Consider the following 17,658-nt stretch of genomic DNA (forward strand, 5'->3'; position numbering starts at 1 on the left):
TACCATGATAAAATAAAATTCTGTTTTATCGGGATGGAAGAATTCATCTTAATGCGTAATATTCATAAACGAGAAAAGCTACGCAAATTATATTAAAAATATAGCGCGTTGCGAATAATTCTGCTAACACATTTTCCCGAGAGTCCGCGCTGACAATAATGAAATGACAGGCTACCGTACGGAAATATTCGTGGTACGCGTGACGGCTTGTGTAATGCACACGTCCCTTCTGTGACGTTCGCGGACCGCTCTGTCATTGCTCAAATATTTCGTTAAAAAAACATTCACTTTGTCCCCAAAACATGACGTCGTCGAATAACCGCAAAATTTTATTACGTACCATTTATGTAGTACTACGTAGATATATTTGCGCTTTGCTGAATAAACCATGCCCGTTACATGCTTAGTTTACCTTTATAATCGCCAAATGCTGTTTATTATTGCATCAGATATAACGAAGTTATTCCGGCTCAATTCAATTTAAACTATAAATAGATTCGCAGAAGCCTTTCTGTAATTATTAACATAAACACATAATGCTACACCACACATTAGTAAGTATACCCTTTTAAAACAACTGAAGTGATTAATTGAATAAAAAGTAAGTGCTTACAAGTAATAGCTTTTTAATGGTTCACTAAGCACCACAAGGTACTAATATACAAAACATCGAGAAGTTTGTTCCACTTACGACAATCACAATATATAACGGTAATGATTTTGTTGTGGAGTGCGGAAGGTCGTGTTTATTTATCCGTGTGCATTGGTGCTTATAATGTTTGATAAAAACGTAGAATGGTTAGTGTAAATCGAGACGCGGCCGACGATGGACTTCAACAACAAAGTTGTCCTGATCACCGGCGCCAGTTCCGGCATCGGCGCAGCTGCCGCTCTATTGTACGCCCAGCAGTCTGCCAAAGTTGTCTTAGTTGGAAGAAATGAAGAATCTTTGTGTAAAGTTGCGAAACAGTGTGAGGAAACAAAAGGCATAAGACCACTAGTTATCAAGGCGGATTTATCCGTTGAAGAAGACGTGAAGAACATAGTTACAAAGACTGTGAATACGTTCAACCAGATCGACGTGTTAGTGAACAATGCTGGAGTCGGTGTTCATGGAAGTATTCTTGACGGAGTGGAGCTATACGACCGCGCTATGGCAGTTAATGTGCGTGCCGCTTATCTTCTTACGAGTTTGGCTGCACCTTATCTTATTAAAACGAAAGGGAACATCGTTAATGTATCGAGTGTGGCAGGGTTGCGTCCTATCAAGGACGTAGATTTCCTACCGTACTGTATGTCGAAGGCTGCTCTGGATCAATTTACAAAGTGTCTAGCGGTAGAGATGGCTCGTCATAAAGTCCGCGTGAACTCTGTGAACCCTGGCGGTACGAAGTCACAGTTTGCAGAAGCAGCTGGTTACAGTAAAGAAGAAGTTGCAGAGCTCTACAAACATCGGTGTGAAAATTACCCGCTCGGTAAACTGGCGGAAAGCGAGGAGGTCGCCGACCTCATTCTTTATCTATCGAGCAATCGCGCGCGCAGTATCACGGGTAGTATTTACGTTATAGATAACGGCGAAATGTTGGTGTAATGTAATTTGATAATGTTTAAGCTCAGCAAGAATATTTTGTTAATGTTTGTAGTGGAACTTTTAACGTATACTATTAAACTATAGTTTGTAATATTACATGCAGTGATATTGGTGAAATACATTCTCAATTGATTGAGATTGAGATTGATTAATTGGTAAAATACATATTGATAATGATTATACAGTAATTGTTAATAAGAAACTATAATATAATAATATCAGACGGATACGTCTTTACACATCATCATGAGTTAAATAGGGAACAGTGATGTTTCAATCACAATACTTTAATAAATGACCACTAGTGTAAAGACCCTTTATTACATAAATATGCAAGAGCTTGAGTCTTATTTGAGAAGTTATATGAGTTTTGTAGGGAATGCTTTACTGACATTCGGGTACAGAATGTCACGTAAAGTAGATTACGGACTGTAGCGGCTCACATACGACAAACTATTTCCTGATTTTCTTTTACTTAGTAGAAAAATAAAGTAACGTGTGTAAGCGAGCCATATACTAGCAAGAATAAGAACATAGTATGTGAAAGAAAGGATATAGAGGCTAACATAAACAGGTCAGTAAGTAAGACTGTAAGCTCAGCTAATATAGTTCGTGTTTCCTTAACCATTAGTCTTAATTTCGCATGCAGTGAACTAGATTGTGTGCGACGCAAAGCAAAACTTATGGTGGACGCAAATGAGGAGTTGAGAATTGATACTCGGAGGATGTGGGAACATTAAGCTGACGAACGGGCCAACTTGAAGCTACTATAAATGGTGTTTTACCAGTAGTTTGTACAAAGAGGCTATATCTTAGTGGCTGGTTGAATGTAATATTACTGTAATATTGTTCCTTTATCTCCACAAGAGCTAGATAATACTGTACTAGTGTTTATACTACCATAAAAGTGTTCAGACATCGTGCGGGGTTCATGAAATATATTTATAGAAGTATGATTTAACCACTATAATCGTTTAGGAGCGAGCCACGGTATCTTTTCTTGGAACAATTATTGTTTTTCTTGTATTTCTAAGAATATAAGTATAAAAATATACGATATTATTGTTTTTCGTTATTATCTTTTCATCCCATTTGAGGCGGGGTGAGGGTAGATCTACATCATTATTCCATTTGATTTGGGGGGTGAATGAAGTCAAAAGTGAAAAAGTTCAATGTCTGTAATTAGGGTATCAAAGCAAGATCGTAAAAAATGAACTCAAAAGACAATGTTAGCTGACATTTTGTACAGGAAAATAAGTTGACCATGAGACAAAACGTTTCTTGAAGTCATGATCAATATTAACATATTTTATCTGATTTTATCTGATGTGGTATAAAACAAATCAATAATTATGTAGCTTATAAATCTTGATTTTGTTCTTCTTCGGCTAATTCTAAAAACTCCCTCATTCTCGCATTCTGTAAAAAAAAGACAGACTAAAATATTCATTAGTCTTACAAAATAAATACTTATTTACAATAACTGTGCGCTTACCCATACAAATGTGTGCGTAACGCCAAATCACTGCCCCCTTTGTTATACGACAAACAAAATTAAACGTAATGTTGTTGTGCTATTAAATTAGCCAGTTATCACGTGATTGTGATTCTCCAGCCTTTGAATTGGATAGAAATATGAAAGTAATTGTTGTTTTAGTTAATTGTTTAGTTAGATATGAGTAGACGAAGTATTTTTTGTCCTAGAAATTGATTAAGCTGTATGAAATAATTAAAAATAAGTTCTTAAGTCCCCATCCCACATTTGGCTAGCGTGGTGGACTCAAGGCCTAACCCCTCCCTCATTACGGGAGGAGACTCTTGCAGTGGGACATTAATGGGTTAATTTTTTTTTAATATGTTCTTATGGCTGTTCGTCTGTAAGGCTAGCGTTTTCTCCTGTTATAGGAGAGGGTTAAAATCTTAAATCAACCCGGTCAAGTGTGAGACCAGATTAGCATTCTTGAAAAACCATTTTAAGTACTTTCCATGATTCTACGCTTTCACGTAATTTGTAAAATATTCGCGCCTATAAATTAAGAATGAATTTCACAATAAGTTATTATATTGTCGATATATGTTTATTTATCTGTAACAGTAAATAATAATATACAAAATATATGTCTATCATAACTCCAAGTTAACATAGTATTAAATGAGTAACTGCAACCAAACGTCCGTAGTTTACGGCGTACAATACATTCGATGTTGATCAATAGATGCATGTTATGTACTATACATTGTAACTGAGATATGTATATCGCAACGTCGGCAAGCAAACTACGTATATAACAGATTGTACCATTCCATTAACTAGTACACAAGCTTACAATTACATCCCCTGCATATATTATTACGCAATGTATGTAATATTTATTTACAAACTCATATCACGTATGTTTCTTTGACATGCGAAATAAACTGTAATTTACTATAGAGTATTGTACTATACAAAAGCCTGTGTCTAGTAAAATAATCTCGTAGTTTTAATTCAATCGTGAGTAGTAGAGGCTAATCATATTAATGCCGTAATTGAGATTCCTATAAAATGTAAAAAACCCGATTATTATTTAACGCAAGTCGTAAAGGGCGAATGTTTCCGACAATGTGACGTTGGGCTTCAATAAATAAATAATTAAATAAATAATGTAGCGGTTCAGCTCTTTGTTGGGGACAGCGGTGCGTGAGGAACGTGCGAGTCGCGACCCTCGGGGGATTTGCGACCGAGAATTTTTCAATTTTTATTTGCGCCTGTAAGTGCTGACGCTGTATTGGGAATCGTGAGAATAGTGCATGCGTTCACACTAGTTTTTGGTAAATATCTACACCAAGCCAATGTCAGTCGACGTGTTTGCACACACGCGTTCAGTTTCGCGAATTGCTTTTGAAAAATCCCAGCTCGACGCACGCTCGGTGTTGCGTACAGGTCACGTCCTGCGGCTGTTCATGTTCAGCTGGACTAACCAAACACAATCACTTCGCTTTCCAATATTACTGCTATAGTTCTGCAACGAAAAATCTATGTTTTCTGTTTGTTTCGAAACCTATGTGGTTTTTGAGTTGGTTTCAGGCGTGCCCTGAATTTTACTGTTGAAGTTGTCATCACCTTTGTTTTGTTGGGCAAAATGAATGGGAAATTTGTTTTGTATATACAGGGAAAGTTATTATGGTATTGTCTGTGTTTCCTTCCTTGCGATGGGATTATTATACATATTACGTCGAATAGGCAGTTTCGACGATATTTCTTCGTTTCGGTGGTCGTATTGCACAAAATGCTGCCAAAGATATTGTGATGTGTTGTCATATATTTCGGCTATATGAATGTGTAGCGAAGGTTCCAGTTCTCGTAATGAAAATTTATGATCGAGGACAAGATAAAGGAAACGTACTTATTATTATGTACGAGCGTATCGTCAGACGCATACATAATTAAATTTTTTTGCTCTCTTTCCAATGCTTGAATGTAAATATCAATTTAAATGGCAAAGGTTCCGCGAAGATACACCCAAACAATAAGTCTCGTTCCGGTTGTGAGTTATTATTTCTACACTCATTTATATTGAATTTATTTACAACTGTGTTCTAGCCCGAGAACCGAATTCGGTACCTTGTGAAATGGTATACCGCATCAACGCCTAAGGTCAAATCGTTGTTATCTAATATATGTAAATAGTGGCCAACATCAAAACCAAGTTACAAATATGCCAGCAAATCTTTATGGCAACCTTTCTATATTTTATATCAACAATTTTACGATAAAAGTATTTTGACAATTCAGCCAAAGAGTTATATTAAAGGATGAATAATTTCAGTAATTTCAGCGATGCTCAAATTGTGAGGTATGCGAGCATAAGAAAAATGTGAATAAGATTTTACGGTACCCAAGAAAAATATTATTTGAAAGAAAGTAAAAAGATCAATCGCGACACGAGAAAGGAATTTCATGCAACATTTTGTACAGTTGGTTGCTTTAACGGGCGTATGATGTAAATGTAATAAAGCAAATGGCCCTTCTTTGCCACTCGCGTGTATGGATGCCACTCCATGACTCGCTGTAAAATATTTTTATGCTTTATTAACTTAATGTTGCTATGCTACTTCCTCTACGCGAATAAATCTACCTGAAGCCACATTTTCCTTTCCGTGAAAACACCGCTCGTTTAGTACAGAATATAATACGTCAGAATTACTACACCGTTATCGGATCGTGACTAAGTAAAATATTGCGTCATTAGGGTTATGTAGAGTAGCTGTCATAGCGTGGAACAAAAACAAATGTGCATGTGTACCCTAAGCATATGTGAGTATTGTTTCATTATTAACTGGGAGGGACGGCTGCGACGCTCATTTCCCGGTGCTGAGGAAAATCTTCCTTGTGTTCTACGTTCTGCCTTCGAGTTGTCCGTCTTGAGCCGTAATGGATGGTTTCATTTCCCTCCCCTTTCCTTCGAACGATCTGTACCCGGGCTCCATCTATTAACAACCATCGCTGTGACGGATTGCTAGTGTTTACCTTTTATAAATTCACCCTCGCAAAAAGTGAGTCTAATTATCCCCCTGAAGAAACATTTGATTCGCTATAAATCGTACGTCAAACATTAAAAAAATGTTGAAATCCGCAAGTAAACTGTCAAGACACGATCGACAATAATTAGTTGGAGTGTTGAGTGCGGAGGAAGCTCAAGATTGATGGCACAGGCACAAAGGTCTGTCGGTGATAAATTGCCCGATATTAGGTCATGATTTGGGGTGGGTATTTGCCTATCGGCTTCACTATCGGCCTTGCATTTTTTGTTAGTAGGGTTGCCAGTGTAAAGTGAATATGAAATGAGCTTAGTAACCTTTGACAAACGATGAGCCATAATGCTGTTTCAAAAAAAGATATATAAAATTGTATTTAAACCCTCATGTTCTTTTGAATTGTGTAGAAATTAATATTTCACTACCCCAAGTAACTAAACATTTAATTTACACATGTTAATCATAATTAAAGCAATTAAGTTAACATTTCCCGCCACGTAGGTTTACACAAAACTACCTTTATTAAACCCTTGCTCGCCTTTTCCCTGAACTTTGAAAGGCATCATATCACTTTGACTATTCAACGAAACACTCGCAACGCAAATCAAAATATGTACGGTAATCGTATGGTCTGCAACTTCAGTCTATTAACATTCCCCTAATGCGTTCAAATGTCTTTGAATCTGTGTGTGAGAATTGATCGGACGTAGAGCAATTCGGTTCGGTCGGCTTATGCAAAGTAGTCCTTATTATACCAAATTTATGGTTCGGATTCGACCTTAAGCAAGATATGGTACACTTAGTTCGGTTATTATGCAAATCATGTGCCGCGGAAGTGCCCCGACGTTACCTAGTTCCCTTACTAGAGAGGCGAATTATGATAAATGAAATTCCGCAATATTCAAATGACAGCCTTGTCTGCAAACACATGATAGAATGTGTTGTGATTTGGTGTTTAAGCTTATTGAAATTATTTGACGGATGAGTTGTTTTGTTATTTTTTCGGGATTGCGAACATTTTGAATTAATTGGGCTTTAACGAGTTGGGTGAACCTAATCCGTTATCTAACCAATTTTGCGTCCGCACACTGTTGGTAGTCTAACGACGTGTGTGCCTAATTCAGTTTGAAACTTGAATTAATTTACCTTTAATCTAGCGAAGGTGGACAAGCTCGCTAGATAGAAACTTACTTAGGCATGTTCGGAAACCCCATTACGCCAGCACAAGGCAGTTCGTTTGCAACTACAAACACCATCCGAAATTTCGGCAGTACCCAGTGACACAGTTTGTGTTTCATCAACCTCTGAAAGGGCTTCACGGACCGGCCTATTCAAGAGAGAGGATGTGCAAACAACGCTCCAGATCACGTATGTTTACGATCCTCTAATTTCATCCAATCACTGTCAAGATACGGAACACTGCGTCAAGTAACTATCAGCTTATTTACATCTAATTTAGGCGGTTTCAGCTTATAACAACATAAAGTACACATCCCTTTTTTGTTGTTTCACAATACACTTCGGGCTATTTTTATTTCGGCAGACTACTACACAATAAACACAAGCGTACGTTTACGATTACGAGAACTTGCTTGTTCTCACTAACTTTTATCGCCATAATTCATTTATAGCTCGTGTTTTACGACTAGGAAAATGTCGGTGATCGCCCTTTCACGGAGAATAGTTGCCTAACTTGACAAAAGTTCATTCTGCTGGCGCGTTCATTATCTTCGGCTGACAGATTTGCGAGACTCGCTCCATCAATCCAATTAGGTGGAATCGAGAAAAATCACGAAAAATTCCGAAGACTCATGGGACCGGACAGGATGAAGATGATATATAGCTTGGAAAATAAGTCATTGTTTAAATTGCTTTTGTTATCAAAATTAATTTTACAAGGCCATTGGGAATAACCTGATTAATTTGGTAAAATTGGTCAGCTATTTAATAAAACGAATATGTTAGTAGGAGGAAAACGTGCCCTCCACGAAATGCTTCAATAAATAATCGCCGGCAGAACATCAAAGCTCACCTTGCCGTGGAGATCTGTGTGAAAGACACACTTAATTTACTTTGCCCGGGAAATAAGCTCGTTTCAACATACCATCTGCATTTTTGCGTACAGCATTTTACCGACCAACTTACATAATAAATGAGGGTTCAGCGCCAAAAACGGAAGTAATGGTGTATACTCAAACCGACATGAAAAAATACTCACGACCACCATTAATTTTCATTTCGTTCTATGGCCAAGGATTGGTGTCTTAAGGAAAGTAAGTGGGAGACACGAAGCCACGCAAGAGCGAAAGTCATTTCATTCATGTGCGAAATAGTTTTTCCTTCACGAGATTTACTGAAATCTGTGTCGTACGTTTCGTTTCATCGCAGCCAGTGAATATATTTTTATTATAGTAGCACGTATATTAATTTGATTAAACTATATTTCATTCACAGAAAACAAGTTTTTTGTTAGTTACGCCTAAACATAAAATACTGATTCAAGAACTGACTGAATCATGCACGGCATTTAGAAGTTTGTGGCAAAACATATGATACATATCATGTTGATATAATCTTGGCCAGTTTAGCGGATATGTAGGTATCGCATTTCGAACTAAGACGTTATATCTAACACAATTCCGAGTGGAGCGTATCCATTACCTGAACAATTGAATAATTAGGTGATGTTTGGAATGCAAACTCAGATTGTATTTACTCTTCCCCGAAGCAGACTGCCCGCATATTATTATATTATATATGTAAAATCATGCATGTTAGGCTTTGACAATTTCATAATCGCCTACGAATTAATGCGTTATGCGGTCGGTTACATATGTCAATGACTATATTATTATTATTGTAATAACATTCAATCCAATTGTGCGTAATTAGAATTTGTCGTGTTTATTTATCTGCTTCAATAAATTCATATCGATGCTTGTAAATTACCGTTTGTGATGAAATCAAATGACAGATCTAGATTGAAATTTGTATTATTTTATTAATCACTAGCAGCCACCTGCTAATTTTTCTGCCTGGACTTTTGTTTTCACGCTTTTGCTACATTTTGTCCCTTTCGTGGTGGAAATTCTTAAGGAATCCTCGTTCTAAATTTCAACTTTCTATGCTCAGCAGTTGCAACTGTGAGTTGAGAACTGACTCGTCATCAGAATTATATATAAATTGACCATGAGTTGTGTTTTAGGTTTCAGTGCACATAGACGATTAGTGCATTAAAAATTATTGTTACAAATTTTATAAATAAAAATACCTACTCAAGCACAAAAATATATCTTCACTAGGCAATATAAAATAATTAAACGTGCTTTTATTTATCCAGTAAAATTCAAATGACTTAAAAATATTTGTGCAATAAAATACTTTATTATTTTACGTCAATAAATTTCAATAGCAGTTAAAATAACTATCTATGCCGTAACTGAAACGATAAAAAGTCACACAATTCGCATACAAAATTAATATAACAGTTTCATACATTTACTTTTAATAAAAAAATATTATTTCTTCGAAGTTATTGTCGAACCGTTTCTGTTTATTTCTGTAATATTCTAGATTTACTTCGCATTACGTTCGACCTACAAACAAAATATAATATTTGGTTTTATAACCTTTTTATTGAAGTTATTTGTTATTCTTTTATATTAGTTTTGCGAATATCTTTGACTATTGTTACAAGTTAAGGTTATAGTTTTTTCATATCTGCGACCTTTGTTTGTGTCACCCGAGGTTACTTTAATACTAAATCTTTCGTATGACAAAATATTATAATAACATACAATTTTATATTACCTACGTAAGTATCAAAAATAAAAATATGTCACACCCAATTATCATTTTCTTATTTTTAATTTTACGTATTAACGCATAATACTGATATTGTTAAGGATTCGTATTAAGTAAATATAACCGCATAACTATAGGACACAAATATCAGACATTATTTTTTATTTGTATGCAATACATATATTAATTTCGTTTCCTGGTAACAATAACTTTTGGTGATTTGGTAGAGTTGCGAGATATTCGTATTCGCTTCTCCGTACATATTTTAGAACGAATTGATGACGATCATAGTACTAGGTTATTGTGACAGTGTCTGAACGTTCCTACAATAAAAAAAAGTGACCTAAACATTTCATCTGATAATTTATCATCTGTTAAATACAGAATAATGGTTCCAGTCATTTAATGATGACTATTATTCTACCAAGTTCTTTGTTCATATCGCAAAAAAAACAATTGTCCTAAAAAACGACCGGCTTTCGGCACCATTAAGTATTATTTCTGGCAAATAATAAAGAAAACCGGGCCGAATAGCAAAAGGTAGTAATTTATCAGTGAGTGTCCTCAGTAGAAAGAAAATCCTGGCAATCACTCTTCGCAATTATCCACGATTTTTTTTGGAGGAGACTAATTAGTTGAATGGACTGAGCTGTAGAAGGTAATTAACTTTAATGATAAATGATGGGACGACGTGGACTTGGTTTAAGGCTTTAAGCCGATGAACTAAGAGTTTACACTTATCCAAATCAGTCTCAATTAGCGAGTTCTTACTTGTGGAACTTCTTAAGGTAAAGTCGCGACTACAATTTGAGTAGTGGGTTGTAGCAGTGTGTTTCAATTTATTTAAGTTATTATTGTGTAGGATCTAGGTAGTTACTCGGTCTTCGATAATGGCTAAATTAATTATCAATAATTTCGTTTCGTACGAATCAGTTTAAACGAGGACGGATGATTGATTCTGTATTTAAACTTTAAAGAGATTTTAAAATATTGACTTTGTTTTTAAAGTTGTTATAAATGGTCGCCCACAAAAACACTATTCGTAAAATTTAGGCTAATGAGAAGCATTTAATTCTACGATCGTATCGAAAACAATATAAACCTATAACTTAGTACTAAGAAAGAAATTTAAATAACAGACTAGACAATCCTACTTTCTGAACTTCGCAGAACAAGCTTGACTCCTTTAATAGAATATTCTTAGTTTAACTTTAACTTACTAAGTAAAACTATGGAAAGAGTCTCTGTGTAAAATCTTTACCGTAATTTATATTTTTAGCGAACACCGGTTTTGCCTTGCTGGCTTTTAATTTAAAATAAATTTTCATCAAATTAGAATAAGCAAACCTAATAAGCGTTTGAGAGTGCTTGATGTTTTAATTAAATACGCTTTTTTAATATCCACTAAATTAAGTGAAATGCTATTAATAATAAGGACTTGCTGTAGTGTGTAGAAAATATAATATAAGAAGATTTTACGTAATCTTATGTAATAACTTTTTTCAAATTAGATTTATCACTATTTTCTTCCTACATTTTTAGTATCATATTTTGGTCTCTATTAATAATTGCGTTGGAGGACAACCAGAACTGTTTAATAGTTTAAAGCGACGGTCAACAATACCTCCATATATGATCGCTGCACAACCAACTACATCAACCCACGATCACCAATCCAACGCCAAGCAATTTTGTCATTACATCCTCTCACTTGAGGATAGTCCTGCATTCAGTGGACAATTACAGGCTGATTTGACAGTCAAATGTTGGCGCCAAGGTGTGCGTTGGTTCATCAATAAATTGTAATCACTCGGCTAGTACCGAGGTAGGCTTGTACAATTTGTCCGTGTCACACCACACTCGTTAATACGTTTTCCACTAAACAAAGTTCGGTTTCATTGATTTGGTAAAGGCCTGTTTGTTTTTAAAGTATTTCTTTTTTATTTTGACTTAAATAACTACCTTCCATTCTGTGACGTCACAACATTGCAATAGAAACTCGACCTCTTGTAAAAGCTCGTGTGTATTTTACTAAGTAACAGAATAGCCAGATTTTTTGACGATCTGGCACTGTTTTGTTAGAGTGAAATGTCGATGGACAGCATGTATCTGGCTTTACTATCACTTTGGATAAAAACTGTGTTCTTTTTATGCTGTAAATATTTTTGGATAACTTACATAACACGTAAACTTCTTTTCACGGTAAAACTGTTGGGAAATGTGACTCATTACGTTTGTTAAGATAATTTTTAAAATTTGGCACAATTCCTAGCGTGGAAGTTATGTAGGTATTTCGGAAGCCTTGCTTTACACCGGCGGTACATCAATCACTTAATTTACAGTGAGGCGCATCGGAATGTGGTAATGTCGAATGGATATCGTCACGCATATCGGTGAGTAGGTAATGCGGGCGCGTACTGTTTGTGACACGCCGCCTGCCGGTAATGCGGTTATCTAAACGAGGACTGCCTATAACCATGCCTCCATTATTTTGGGTTGTTGTTGTCGATAAGAACTTACAGAGTTTCGTGTACGTGATCTTCAATATCGCGTTCAAGTTATGTATTCAGTAGGGGACAAATGTCCTGCGACATTTCAAGAGAAGTTGTGTAATTTCTTTTAATATAACTGGCGACATCGCGTAGCTTGTCTTCGCAGCGATGATCAAAGTAGCGAGTCAAGTTCGGCAACGTCGTACCACATCACACGATGTCGCTAGCGAGTCCCAGGACATTTTTGCCCCCCAGTCTAATAATATGTTAAGCTTAAGTAGGAAAGTAAAAAAAAATAAAGCTTTTTGGTTTTGAGCGTCTCATTTTTGTCATTGACGACTAACAAAAAAAAATACAGCCTGTTTACTAACAAAAAAGTAGATAAGAACTGAGAGACGGAATATAATTACTTACAATAGGCTTTAGGGCACTCTAAAGTAATAAGCGGTAGCGGTATTTTTGGCGTTCTCAGAATCTGTACGACACGTGTCGCATTAAAACTGACCCTTCGGCCTTCCGACATACAAACAAAAATAACACAATAGAGAATTTTCCTGTACCAATTTTATACCTTTAAACTTTAATGTTTTTTATTTACTGTGTAATCATTTTATTCGGATTTCGACGTAAGTTACTTACGAATCAATACTCAAAATTCGTTCGCAAACTGTCAAATAAAAGCAATATTTAATGTAGTTACAATTGTTACGTCACGCATATCTGAGTGTGGGTCCGTGCGATCTGTTTGTGACACGCGCTCGGCGCTAATGCGGTTATCTGATCGCAATGCGAGTTGTTTACGTATGCGAACGCTGCGGTCCCGTCCGAGCCGAGTGATTAACGCGTCTGAAATATACCGACGATGTACGAATAAAGTACTACAATAGAGCCTTTTGTTGTTCCATCAAATCAGTTCTGTGATGGGAAACACGACTGTTGGCTGTAAGATTTTCGAACGAGATTTCTGTTTGGTAAATACGGTTTGGTTTTGCTTGCTGTCCAGTAGTACGGGTACACTTCTCAGAGCGTGAGAGTTAAGTTCAAGTTCCCTAGTAAGTAATGATGTCGGTGTTTAATTATAAGCTTATTATTTTTTAGATATAAATTAGAATAGTTTTGTGAATGATTAAGCCATCTACATATATTACATCGGCTCTAGAGAGCAGACTCGTGGTCTTCTCTACTCTGAGTAAAATATATTTTGTTATATCATATCTTAAATTCAACCAGCTCGGGATAGTGTCTAGAAAGTGTCGACAGGTCAGACAGAAACATTAATGATAGAAACAAATTATCAATTCTATTGTTATCTATAGATACCCCGAGGGAGCACGGCGCCGCTCAAGTCAATGCACTGGAATTTAAACTCTGACACATTTATTTAAAGTGCATTATAGTTTAAATTGTAGATTCCCGTCTCCTAGTTTGCATTGTCCGTTGAAGCGAGTTAGTGGTCATCCTCAATGCGTTAATGAGGCACCGCGGGATATACAATGGAATAGCACACCGGAGCCTCCCGGCACAACGTCTCTGCCGACCCTTCCCGAGGGAGCTCAGCTATCGTGGTACGGCTATATAATACATAGAATAGAATATATTGCTATTTGCACGTACGTCGTACATAACTCAGGTCTTAGCTTCCAAACTTAGTATTTATTAATCTGATAAAATTCAGGAATAAAATCATATAAAACTATTAAACGTATACATTTACAAAATGAAATACAAACAGTACCAATTTCAGATTTTTTTATCGACCGATATACATTGCAAAATTTATTCAAATTGAATGATTACGCAAAGAATCTATAATAACTCTACGATATTTTTTAATACACGAACACGTCGAACACACTCTTCGTTGTCATTTTATAACGCAAACAAGACTGAAAACGCGCACTCAATATTTCAACCGACGAAATCTTTTCATGCCGATATATTTACTCGCAAAATAAAAGCTTCGACAATGAAAAAAGGATTTCTGATACATTTAGTTCGTCATGGATTCATGCAGTTTCGCGGCAATCAATAATAATGAGGGTTAATAAAAAGCTTGATTGGATAGGAGCCGCGTGCAGTCAGACAATCGGATTAAAACACGAACAAAATGGATATACGCGTGGACAATTTGTACTTATAAACATCGACATTGTTGTACTTGAATGTGTAAATAACGAACAGTTAAAGGATTGATTGGCGTTTTCCATTGATATAGGATCTGTATTGTTTAGACTTGGGGTGCTTTTCCATTAATTTTCGTATGCTTAATCGAAATAGCCTAACGTTTCATTATTTAGGTTTAGAACTCATTCGTTTTTTCAATGGCTTGTTTGTTTGCTAGTTATAATTCACACTTCACTGTTGTAAATTAAAATAATTGACGTTCTAAAATTCTGATTGTCACTGCAAAAAACCATCGGCAGTTAAAATTCAAATAACATTGATAAAATAAAAGCTAACGCGTCAGAATTTCTGTCACGCTTGCAATCACTAGACTAACGAGACATAATTTTTTAACGGATTTATTTTACTAATGGAAAGGTATTTATCATTCCACTGTATCATATAAATATGAAATCACAAAGTAGGCAATGCGATAATTTTAAAATAATTTCCGGTAATGAATTTCGCATTCTCATTAAGGTAAAATTTTCTCATCGCAGTAAAATGTATCATTGGTAATGCACATTCACGTAGCAACATAACATTAATTAAAAATGGTATCACAATATATTGGTTTCATTCCGACCATTCGAATTTTTCTTATAAAAGCGCTCACGTCGGGGTTGCAACGAGAGGAAAAAAGGCTATTGCTATTAGAACCGCATTGCTCGTTCATCAGAGCAATTCCTGCGGTACAGTGGAGGAGTATCGCTGATGTTCTTTTTATTTTAGCACTAAGAGCACAATACATTCGTTACAAGCGCTACGTATTCGCTCTTAACCACCCTACGGTTCAATCCGCTTGATTGAGTGGCTCAGCGCTACCGGCCCCGACCAGATTGAGTTATTCGTTATTAGAAACGTTTTCAAATAGTCCCTTTGTATTTATTTACTTTCGAAGCGAATCGGCACGCTTTTAAAACTCCCCAGACAAATAAGGAACAACTCGAAATGAATGTAAAGCTTGATAAACTTCCGCAACAACTGCTAATGGAATTGGTCGAGATTCGAACAAACTTTTTTAAACAAAGAAAAATTGTTGCTCATAACGAGCTCTCGGTTTCGTGTTGATAGTTGACTGAAATGAATTCCACCGTAATCTGCGCAAACAAACGTGCCTGTAAAGGCTGAAATAGTTTCACGTTAAAAAACTATTACAAAAAATCACGGAATTACTTTTCAATTGAAATTTCAACGGTGAAACTTTTGTAAAAGTGATTGAACCTTTTGAATGGCATCTTTTTATACGACCACGAATCGAATTGCGAGGATTCGACATTACCCGAGCTAAAGGCGATACGTAAGCGCTTTCCACAAACGATAAAGGTTTAACAAAACTCGTTCGCGTTTCGTTTTTAAAATAGGAAGCCGATACACTGTTGCAGAAGATTGATGGAGCTATCTGAAACGAGATCGGGGACTCTATGGTGCCGTCCGGCCATTCCAATGCAATGTTGCAGGAAACTCAGGCACAGATGCTATTTAAAATCAAATACATGTTCCATGCAGTCGCCCGTGCTCATGCCCGACTGTATATTAAATTATCTATTTTCAGTTTATGTTTTAGCATACGTATGCGGTTTTGGTGAATGAATAAGTTATACCAAAAAATATTTTTACACACGACGTAATCGAATTTGTAACCATTAGCTTTTTGACGAATGTACTAAAATATGAACATTTCAGAGTTATGTTTCAAAACCTCGTAGAATAGGAGTTTATGAAAAAAGACTAAACAAATTAATAGATTAGAAATGTTATAAGTATATAAAATTCAAATTCACCGTTGATATTTTTTTCAAAATACCTAACATTTTGAGTAAAAAACCAATAAGGTACGTCTATTAGTTCAACTACATGAACTGTAAGCAAATAACCCTAACCTCATTTCAACCTCAACTTATGAATGGTTAAAAATGATAAATTATAGCATGCAGCGGCGGCGTTACCGATGAGAACGTACCAGGCGTTCATAGCTGACAAGGGGATATAAATGAAGTCGTTAGTGCTTGGCTTACATCTAATGTATTGCAGCATAGCTCAGAGCGTCTTCTGCTACGAACCAAGAATAACATCTCACTCCACTCAACAGGTTAAGTTGGCGTGCTCGCTAGGCTTATCATACTGGATTATGTTATATTTATGACTTGAGCTGTGACGTTTGCAAGGTAAATTGTATAATATTATGAAGTAATGAAGCTAAATGTAGGTTATCGACTAATAGGTCTTGTTATTGTTAATTAAACCACTAATCATTGCAATAAAAGTTGCATTTTGTCGTACAAAAGCCGTTGTATTTCTACTTTGCCTCTCTACAAGTCCATTTTAACTGTGTCATTTATTGTGTTACTATACACAGTTCTGGGTATTTTATGTGCAACAATGAACACGACTATTACTAGCCGTTTTAAAGGTGTGAATGCACTTTTAAAAATGTAACAAAATGAACGCGAATTATCCAAAGCTCGCCATAACGTGAAACAGTTACTGACAGTACAGATGTGATACCAGAAATAACTTCGAACTCGGCCCGATTGTTAATTGGAATACACTCGGAAATTTCCAAATTACGTTCGTTATGGGTATGTTTGGTATCTTTATAAGGAATACGCGTGTGTCCCTTAAAATTAACATTGTAATTGGATGGGCCAATCGAAGCATGGCTGTTTTAAATGTCCCACCTAGCGGATGTTTGTCTTACAAACTAATTAGGAGCGGGAGCCTTGAATGTTCACGGTTCAAGCTGAGTTAGCAAGGACCTTTCATCTCTAATAGGTTGCTACATCGATGAGCTGACTGACTACCCGTAAATTCTTTAATTTTTTAATTGCCAAGTCGTTTTCTCACTCGTTATTTCAATATTTTCTTCGGTGCGCTTAATTGGTCGTTCGAGAAAAATGATCGTAGGTACACCTTATTAACGATGTTGTTTTTCTTTATTGTTATATTCCCTATTTACGTGTAAAAAGCTAAGAGATATTCTTCGCAAGTCAGTCCCATCTTTGTCGTCGTCTGCTCGCTTATTTTATTCAAACATATTACATATTTCTGAACTACTCGTAGTGATAATGTCTATTGCGTTTGTCAAAA

At 36.0% G+C, this 17,658-nt stretch overlaps 2 protein-coding genes across 3 annotated transcripts in view; both read left to right on the forward strand.

The window, feature by feature from the left end:
- LOC142977030 (semaphorin-2A-like) overlaps positions 1 to 17,658 on the forward strand; it is a 341,213-nt gene that overhangs the window by 34,572 nt on the left and 288,983 nt on the right. The window lies entirely within an intron of this gene.
- Positions 804 to 1,687, forward strand: LOC142977310 (putative oxidoreductase TM_0325). Its single transcript, XM_076121128.1, has one exon. It carries the CDS (start codon positions 827 to 829, stop codon positions 1,589 to 1,591), a length of 765 nt encoding a protein of 254 aa, XP_075977243.1. The 5' UTR covers positions 804 to 826; the 3' UTR covers positions 1,592 to 1,687.

Source organism: Anticarsia gemmatalis, chromosome 12 (genome assembly GCF_050436995.1).
Source record: "Anticarsia gemmatalis isolate Benzon Research Colony breed Stoneville strain chromosome 12, ilAntGemm2 primary, whole genome shotgun sequence".
Lineage (NCBI taxonomy): Eukaryota > Metazoa > Arthropoda > Insecta > Lepidoptera > Erebidae > Anticarsia > Anticarsia gemmatalis.